We start from the raw sequence: 9,876 nt of genomic DNA, 5'->3' as shown, positions 1-9,876 counted from the left end.
TTGGTAAATAAACCTGCTGTATGATTTACAACAGGGGAGGGTTGTGGACTGTTTTGAGACTGTATGGTCTTGGTGATAGATAACTAAATAGTGAAAAGTTTGTATGTCAAAATTAGTGATGGTATTCAAGTGGCAAGTAGCAGTAGTGAACAGCTTCCTACTCAGTCACGGCTACACCAGAACATTGGGAAAGGCTGCACTCACAGGTTCCTGGTTCAGTGCACACCAGGTATCCCTCCTCTGTCACCAGCTGGGAGTTCACTCTCTGTAGAGGCACCAGCACTTCCTCCTCCCCCTTCTTCAATTTTCTTGACACACCAAAGCCAATGTCAAAGTCCTCTGTTCTGAATTCCCACCTGCATGAAAATACAACTCACTGAATAGAGTGAATAATGGTGTCAGGCACATAACATAAGTACTTTGCAGTGGCAGGTAATGCATCACTGAAATTTAGACATGGGGTGAGATTCTAAAGAATTGTCTTAACAGCTAACATATGAACTAACTTCCAAGGCTGACTCATAAAAAGTCAGGAAACTGCCTTTCAAAAAAAGATCTATTCATCCGTCTGTATACCAGGCCAACAATCCCACTCACACATACTACATTCACACTCTTTGCCCTGTCAGCCCCCAGTGGAAAGGGATAGCTTAGTGGACCACCCTACTATACGCTAAGAGCTTTGCCATAGCACAGCAGGCCACACACATCCATACCAAAGTAATTGTGATAACAAAAAAATATATTTGCTAGAAAATTGGATACAGAATCTTTCATGCCCTGTATCTTGTCTTGCAGCATTTAAAATAATAAATGCACTGCATTTTTAAGACTTTTAGCTATTACATGCTGCTTTTCAAACCAATTAACTTTTCCCTCCTTACCTGAGGTGGGATCCAGGCTTCTTTACTTCATATTTTAGTCTCTTCTTCCCTCCTTTGCTGAGTGTAATGGAACTCAGGTTCTCATTCTCTGTGAGTTTGGAAAGGTTGCTCTTGCTGAGGCTGAGGTAGTACTTCTTTGGCACCTCTCCCCCGAGACAGATCTGTGGAGAGGCCAGGGTTTGCTTCACACCACTGAGCTAACATGTGCAAGGAAATGATGCGACAACACTTTATTGGTTCATTAAGTTCCAACTAAAAACTTGTTGCTGATCACACCCTCATTAGCAACCCTCTGGCTACAGCACACCCTCACCAGCAACCCTCTGGCTACAGCACACCCTCACCAGCAACCCTCTGGCTACAGCACTCCTCACCAGCAACACTCTGGCTGCAGCACACCCTCACCAGCAACACTCTGGCTGCAGCACACCCTCACCAGCAATACCCTGGCTACAGCACACCCTCACCAGCAACACTCTGGCTACATCACACCCTCATTAGCAACACTCTGGCTACAGCACACCCTCACCAGCAACACTCTGGCTACAGCACACCATCATTAGCATCCCTCTGACTACAGCACATCCTCATTAGCATCTCCCTGACTACAGCACCCACTCACCAGCAAACCCTCTGGCTACAGCACACCCTCACCGGCAACACTCTGGCTGCAGCACACCCTCACCAGCAACACTCTGGCTACAGCACACCCTCATTAGCATCCCTCCGACTACAGCACACCCTCACCAGCAACACTCTGGCTACAGCACACCCTCATTAGCAACAACCTAACCTACAGCACACCCTCACCAGCAACACTGGCTACAGCACATCCTCATTAGAATCCCTCTGACTACAGCACACCCTCACCAGCAACACTCTGGCTACGTCACACCCTCACCAGGAACCCTCTGGCTACAGCACACCCTCATCAGCAACACTCTGGCTACAGCACACCCTCACCAGCAAAACTCTGGCTACAGCACACCCTCACCAGCAACACTCTGGCTACAGCACACCCTCACCAGCAACCCTCTGGCTACAGCACACTCTCACCAGTGACCCTCTGGCTACAGCACACCCTCATTAGCATCCCTCTGGCTACAGCACACCCTCATTAGCAACCCTCTGGCTACAGCACACCCTCACCAGCAACCCTCTGGCTACAGCACACTCTCACCAGTGACCCTCTGGCTACAGCACACCCTCATTAGCAACCCTCTGGCTACAGCACACCCTCATTAGCATCCCTCTGGCTACAGCACACCCTCATTAGCAACCCTCTGGCTACAGCACACCCTCATTAGCAACACTCTGGCTACAGCACACCCTCACCAGCAACCCTCTGGCTACAGCACACTCTCACCAGTGACCCTCTGGCTACAGCACATCCCTCCCTCCTTATAGTGGTTGCAGTGTGGCCCTCACTCCTGGACCCTGATCACCTGCCTGGGAGGGACATTTGGGATTGCCGTCAGGGTCAGTGCGTGAACCGCCCCAGTGCTGAGGCAGCTGGCCAGGCTCAATGTCCTGCCGCAGCACCTCCTTCCACCCACTCTGGCCAAATATCTTGATCTTCTTGAGGGTCACCTCATGTAGGAAGGGCTTGATGAGAGCATAGGCAAGTGTGAACACCTTGGGGGCTGTGGAAAGCAGGTGCTTTGTTACACACAACTCTTGCTTTGTTATCTAGTACTGTTATGTATTCTAAGTTAAGGTGCTATGAACTGTCGTATGCCATCAGAATGGAGTTGTCTTAAATGTAGAAATCCATTTATAGTCTCACCTGCCTTTGGGTATTAAGATATCAAAAGCTGATAATCAATATGCTATTATCAGTCCATAATTAGGTACACTAAGTGATGGTTGTTAAAGTGCAGCCAAATAATTTTGTGGCTTGATTATACAGTAGGGCACATAACAATGAATATGATTTGTTCCAATGTAGCGTTCGTCATGGCAACTCTGTGTTATGGTGACTAAAGAACCTATGGGAAAAAATTACTTGGTTCTAGGGAACCAGAAAATATAAAAAAAATTCACAATTTAAAAATACATCAAAATGAGCACATTTGCACTGCTACATCAATTTTGAGGTAACACAACAAATATATAGAGTGCCCAAAACTAACCTTAGGTTATTGTGTGGATGAGCTTGTTTGGCAGTTACTAGTGGAGGTGAAGGTGGTGGATTACTGCTGGGTGGTGCAGCAAACTAAATGTTTACGTCATTAATTCATGGAAAGAGGTGCTGGTGGCAGATATGTAAGCAGCGGCTTACACAGCTGATGAGTTAGTATTATGACTCCTAGTTTGTTACTCCAATTGAAGTTTTATTAAAATTTCAGTGCTTACATGAGTGGCAAGTTCATCTTGCCAGTTTTGGTTCATTATTCCAATTATGTTTTTATTAAAATTTAAGTGTGTTATGGCAGTTGCACATTATAATGACTATGCAATGTTGCATACCCTATTGTATTTGTATTTGCAACTGACAGGTAAATTTTGTGAAAATGCAAATCATTTCGTAAAGCACTTCACACTTTTGCTTCTCATCTCAGCACAAAGCTTTTGAGGTGACCAAAGTAATGTGTATCTTCATCGTCTCCATTGTTGCAAACACTGACAAAAGCATGACTGGGTGTGCCATATGGTTACTGTCAGATGCTATATTCACCATGCACTCATGACTGTGTGGACATTGGATAGTTTTTTTTTTTTTTTTTTTTTTTTCTAGGTGCTTCCAGAACCAGAATCGAGGTAAAATAGAACCTGGGTACAAATAGGTACTGATAAAGTGCCTTTTTTCTAGGTACTTCCAGAACCAGAATAGAGGTAAATAGAACCTGGGTACAAAAAGGTACTGATAATGTGCCTATGTGGACCGTGCCATGCTGATGGTGGATCGCTGTGCAATGAGTACAATGAGGACTAGTTCTAGACTTGGGAGGCCTAACCATGTTGTGAATTCATTAGGTGAGAACAAATGGGATACAAGATCTTAGTGTGCTGACATTACTGGTGTTGTGTCCCAGGCTGGATTATCAGAAACACTGAAAAATTTATCTGATGAATGATGAGGATTAAACTTCTGATGCAAAGGCAATGTACAACACCTTAAACATCAGGACCAAATGATTGTCAGGTCCAAATATAATTTTTGGGGTAAGGAAAATAGAGATCTTATTGGCACCTGTAGACTTGGGTTTGAATCCTGGTCATTGCTGAAATTTTTCTGGGATGAACGCCTGCTCCTAGGGTAACCCAGCGAAATAAGTACTGGTCAGCTAAGACGCAACATACATGTGGTGGAGGGAGGACTGGCCATTTTACTCCACATGATGAGGGAGGGTGACGACACAGCCCAATGTCAACTCATGCCATTAAGTAGAATACTCCTTGATGTTTTAGTCTGTTGCAGTTCATAACACTACATCACATGGCCAGTGGGTCCTTCAGGCATTCTCGCACTCACCATTGATGACGTAGGCACACTTGAGAAATTCTGGGTAGTTTGCTTCATACAGCTGCACTAATTCCAGGATGACGTCCATGGCTGCAACATGAAGAAAATTGTCTGGTGGTCAAGTGGAATTTTGCTGGCAAGTTTGGCCAACACAAGTAATTATGTGCACCCAATTATGGATAATTACGGCCATCATCATTATTATTTTACTTATCGTGTATTTTCTTTCACGATATTGGACAGCTTACGAGTCTGTCAAATTCATTCCAAAATCATTGCCACTCACAGGATGGTGCACTGCAATCCAAGTTAGACAAATGAAGCCATTAAAAAGTTGACCAAAGATGATGCAGTCACATCACTAAAGACATCTGAGGAAATTATGACTCCAGCATTGCAGCACCAGTAAATCAGTCTGCAATCCTTACATTACAATTAAATCCTGATATTGCAGCACCAGTAAATCAGTCTGACAGTCCTTATGTTATATGTAAATTCCAGTACTGCAGCAACAGTAAATCAGTCAGCCAGCTCCCATGTTGCAATTAGATCCATACTCACCAGGCTTCCACGTCACATGTTTGAGAGAGAAATTGTCAAGATCAAAGATGCAGCACTGCTGATTGACAGGCCAACCGAGCTGCTGAGTCTGCTGCTGCATGTCTCGCCGTGATGCCTCCAGCACTCGAATAGTGTAACGAATGTAGTCTGCCTTCTTAACGCTGGACAGCAGTCCCCGCATGTCACACCCACCGTAGGGGATCACCCACACTGCAGGCATTGAAACATGGTTTGGATCTTGTTGTGAGTGAAATGTCTCCTTGTTTCTATCTTGTTGTGAGTGAAAAGTCTCTCTGCTTTTATCTCATGAGTGAAAAGTCTGTTTCTATCTTGTTGTGAGTGAAAAGTCTTTCTATCTCATGAGTGAAAAGTCTTTTTGTTTCTATCTCATGAGAGAAAAGCCTGTTTCTATCTTGTTGTGAGTGAAAAGTCTCTCTGTTTCTATCTCATGAGTGAAAAGTCTCTTTCTATCTCATGAGTATATGAGTATATGAATAAATGAGAGGAAACTAATACATGTCAGAAATACTTTGAATGCTCTACAAGAGTTATCAGTGCTTTTCAAATGACGGTAATAGAATATCACTACAATGTCAAATGATTAAAATAGGTAACTATGGATGAGCATTTACCGGGGCATCCTGTCTTGTCGTGCCCGGCCATGCCCACTGGGTAGTACTTGGTGAGCACCTCGGGTGCCTCCCACTCCAGCACGGTGTCCACCCCCAACTCCCGCCGCCACTCCAGGCTCTGGGCACACCAAGGGAGGAAAAGCATGATTAATTGTTCCAAAAAAGCACTAAAGATTTGTCTGTCACTTTTTCTGTGTAAGAGCGGTTCTGGCCAAGGACAACAAAATGACAGCAAAGTACAAATATAATTTATATACATGTGTAGTTATATCAGATCATCATCAGTCTATGTATCATTATACTGTATTGCTGTGAAAATTCACTCATGTGACAGTACTGTTACTTATCTGTGGGTAGAATGAGAGAGAGAGAGAGAGAGAGAGAGAGAGAGAGAGAGAGAGAGAGAGAGAGAGAGAGAATGCTGTATGTCTTCCTTTAAATTTTATTTATTTTCTTTTTTTGCCAACAGTTCCTCTTATGTGACAGACAATTGCACTCTCTCTCTCTCTCTCTCTCTCTCTCTCTCTCTCTCTCTCTCTCTCTCTCTCTCTCTCTCTCTCTCTCTCTCTCTCTCTCTCTCTCTCTCTCTCTCTCTCTCTCTCTCTCGCACAGACACAAAGCACTACTCACCTTTTTCAACATTTGCTCAGCCTTGTCCACATTGAAGCTCCGTGCTGGGGAGAGAGTGAGAGTGAGTGATCAGAACACATCATCCACCACACAGCACTGGTATGCTAACAAATACCTTCACTGTTGCTACTCACTGTGTGGGAGGAACACTTTCATGTGGGAGCAGTACAGGTGATTTTAGTGCGTGCATGTCTGAATTCTTGTTATTTTAGCATGTGCATGTCTGAATTGTGTTATTGTAATGGCAGTGATAGGACACTCTGCTCTCTCACCACAACTATTTTTCAAAAGCCACAGATGATTAGCTGGGTTCCCAAAAGTGTTTTTCATGTCCATAATATAGAAATCTTGATGTTTCACGAACTGTATAAACACCCTTTGAAAGCTGTGAAACTTCAACTATAGAGGATTTTTTTTTTTTTAATTAGTGAGGTGTGACATGGGTGTTTCAGAATAAGGTTAACAAGGAGTTCATGATAGAAAACAAACAGATGGAGTGTGGCAGGTCAGGTCAGGGTGACAGGGGAGAGAGTGGAGGGTTCACTAACGTGACAGGCACTTGGGTGAAGGTAAAGACAAGGGACAGGACTTACCAATCAGCCACTGCAGCAGGGCGTGGTCGTGCCGCTGGTCTGGGGGCAGCAGGGGCGCCACTCGCTCCCTGAACTGTGGAGAGAGAGAGAGAGAGAGAGAGAGAGAGAGAGAGAGAGAGAGAGAGAGAGAGAGCAGTTACAACTCAACCTTCATTTTTTTTTTTTTTTTATCTCTCAGTGTTACTTATTTTTAACACTGGTACTGGCTAAGGAATGCTGGAAATGAAGGTTGTTATTATAATTTTATTTATGTAAGAAGTGTAAGGGTAACAATATATACATAAAGTCCTCCTGAAGTACCAGTCCGTAAGGAAGAGCCAAAAAAGTTTAGCCAAACTTAGAGAAATGAGAAATATATTGCTCGAATTTAAGGGTGAACACTAGAAATGAAGGGTGTTATTGGAAATGCATTACTTGAATTGCAAGTAAAGTGGTTAGTCACTGCTTGAGTTGTAAATAATGTCAATGTGGTCAAGAAATGTCTGCGTGCTTTGTCTCAAATGCGTCATTGACTTAATAACACAAAGCGCATGAAAGTCACGGGAACACTCAACATTCTACATTGCTCACTACAGTTAGCAAGTAAGAAAAAAAAAATGTTCAGGAAAGCTTTTTATTTATTTATTTGTATGAAAGTCACGAGAACACTCAGCACTTTACATTGCTCACTGCAATCAGCAAATAAAAATAAAAGTGCTCAAAAAAGCTTTTATTTATTTACTTATTCATTTTTTAAGACAACCTGATGCTCTATACTCAGAAATCATTCGGTTATAAAGTAAACTAATAAATCAAATGATCACTTCAATTAATAACCAATGACTACCAAAAACATTTAGCATACTGGAAACATTATGCCAAATGTTTCTATTTGTGTTGTGCGTCAGTATGAAAACTTGGCGATGATAGAAAAAAAAAAAATGAGTAGTGTTGAGGAGCCAAGCAGCACACTACACTCATTTTCAGTGTACAGAGTTTTTCCAGCAATCTTGCGTCCTCTGACCTGTTGAGATCGAGTCTAGTGAGAGTCTCTATCAATTGTCAGGTCTTGTGTATACGGAGACTCGGCAATTTTTTTTCTCTTGTTTCTTTTACCTGACGTCATATGACCACGATATTGCGCCGCAACAACATAAATCAATCAGTTCTTTTACCTAAAAACTTCGGCTCAAACAGAGGTTGCGTATGTATGGCCGTGAACAAAGTTGTCAAGGATCAGAGGACTTCAGATTCTGGGAAAACAGGAAACAATTTTTCTTCAGTAATATCGTCTGTATGTTGTCCATCACTAGCGATACAAAGTTCGATGCATTTCAAGTGATTCACAGGAACTCGGTGCAGTAACAACAAAAAAAAAAAATAGATAAATAAATAAAGTAGTAATAAAACAGTTGTAGCAGTAGCAGCAGCAGCAACAATAAAAAATTACAAGTTGCAATATTACTGATATGTCCAGACTTTTGGGTCACCCTGTCCTGCACACTCGCAGCGCTGTATTCCACCAACATAACACAACTAAACTGGGACACGTGAACATCTTGAGACACCTTAAGGACAGAGAAACTGGCAAACAAACAGGAAACACCTCTTTAGGGACTGGCACCTTCGATGGACTTTTTTTTGTAGCCTTTTTGTTGCCTAAAGCCACAGTCCCTCCTAACACTAAAAAGAGTTTCTTAATTTTGTATTCCAGTCACTTAAACCAACTCTCTTGACCACTCTTAGGGTGCTGGCATCTTCAATGGACTTTTTTCAGCCTTTTTGTTGCCCTATGGCAATCGCATCTTAGAGTACTTAAAAAGAAAGGTCACTTAATTTCGTACTACAGTCATTTCTCTCCCTGCCCCCTTCAGGTTCCCAGCTCGACAGGTTTACTAGATAGACTCGCTAGATAGGCTCACTGGATAGGCTCAGTAGATAGGCTTACTAGATACTATAGATTCGTTAGCTAGACTCACTATAGATCCGCTAGATAGTCTCATAAGATACAAGATAGACTCGCTAGACTCACTAGATAGATTCAATAAATAAAGTCACAAGATACACTCACAAGTCAGACTCACTAGATAGACTCGCTAGATAGACTTTCTCACTAGGTAGACTCCTTATTTTTGGCCATGACGCAATAAGATCCAACTGGATGCCTATTCCTTCGAATTTTTGACGTATAAAACAGGTTCTTGACTTCCCCACGCATGCATCCAACGCTTCTTGCCTCGTCCCTCCACTCCTTTCCTACCCCTGCACCTCCTCTCAATTCATAGTTCTTACCTCACACACGTACTCTGTATTAACTGTACATTTTGCTAGTCATTGCTATTTTTCTATTAGACCACACGTACATCTCTCTCTCTCTCTCTCTCTCTCTCTCTCTCTCTCTCTCTCTCTCTCTCTCTCTCTCTCTCTCTCTCTCTCTCTCTCTCGAAGACGCAAGAGCAGCAAAAAGAGAGCATAGTTATTATCTAATCACAAACTTCACCATATCAACGTTGAGATAATCGTAATTATAAAACACAACACAACACAACACAACACAACACACACACACACACACACACACACACACACACACACACACACACTCACACTCACACCTCTGTCTCTCCGTCAGGTGTTCCTCAAGGTCAATAAGTCACTGTTTACCTGGCCATGACCAGAGGCTCTGTCTGTCCACATCTGGGTGACCTTTCCCTCCTTACAACTTCCTTTCTCCTCCCCATATTCTTCTCCCTCCATCTCTCTCTCTCTCTCTCTCTCTCTCTCTCTCTCTCTCTCTCTCTCTCTCTCTCTCTCTCTCTCTCTCTCTCTCTCTCTGCATATTTTAATTTATCATGCCGGATTTTTTCTTAGTTTCCTCCTTCTACTTCTAACTCATCTTCCTCTTTATTCATTCCTGTGTCATCTTTTCCTTATCTCCTCTTCCTACTCTTTCTCCTTTCTTCCCTCCTTGATACCCATTTTTTTTTCCTTCTCGTGTCGTCTTTCCTCCTCATCCTCCTTCCCCTCTTCCTCCTGCTCTTTCCCCTGCCTTCCTTCCCTTGATCCCGTCTTGCCCTCCTCTCTCCCTCGCGGGCTGTGTCAAGTGGGTATTCTCCGCCACAAGACTTTTC

The 9,876-nt window shown here is 43.1% G+C and overlaps 1 protein-coding gene across 1 annotated transcript in view; it reads right to left on the bottom strand.

Moving 5' to 3' along the window:
* LOC135112287 (SEC14-like protein 2) overlaps positions 1-9,876 on the bottom strand; it is a 31,558-nt gene that overhangs the window by 2,289 nt on the left and 19,393 nt on the right. Inside the window, exons 2-9 of the mRNA XM_064026593.1 lie at positions 6,767-6,839; positions 6,174-6,217; positions 5,544-5,661; positions 4,912-5,121; positions 4,360-4,440; positions 2,334-2,527; positions 885-1,045; positions 205-356 (exon numbers count right to left, since the gene is read on the bottom strand). Of these exons, the coding sequence (XP_063882663.1) occupies positions 205-356; positions 885-1,045; positions 2,334-2,527; positions 4,360-4,440; positions 4,912-5,121; positions 5,544-5,661; positions 6,174-6,217; positions 6,767-6,839 (1,033 nt within the window). The remainder of the gene's footprint in view (positions 1-204; positions 357-884; positions 1,046-2,333; positions 2,528-4,359; positions 4,441-4,911; positions 5,122-5,543; positions 5,662-6,173; positions 6,218-6,766; positions 6,840-9,876) is intronic.

The sequence above is a fragment of the Scylla paramamosain genome, chromosome 23 (assembly GCF_035594125.1).
Source record: "Scylla paramamosain isolate STU-SP2022 chromosome 23, ASM3559412v1, whole genome shotgun sequence".
In the NCBI taxonomy this organism is placed as follows: Eukaryota; Metazoa; Arthropoda; class Malacostraca; order Decapoda; family Portunidae; genus Scylla; species Scylla paramamosain.
The sequence above is the reverse complement of the archived record's forward strand: the minus strand, read 5'-3'. Positions and strand labels throughout refer to the sequence as shown.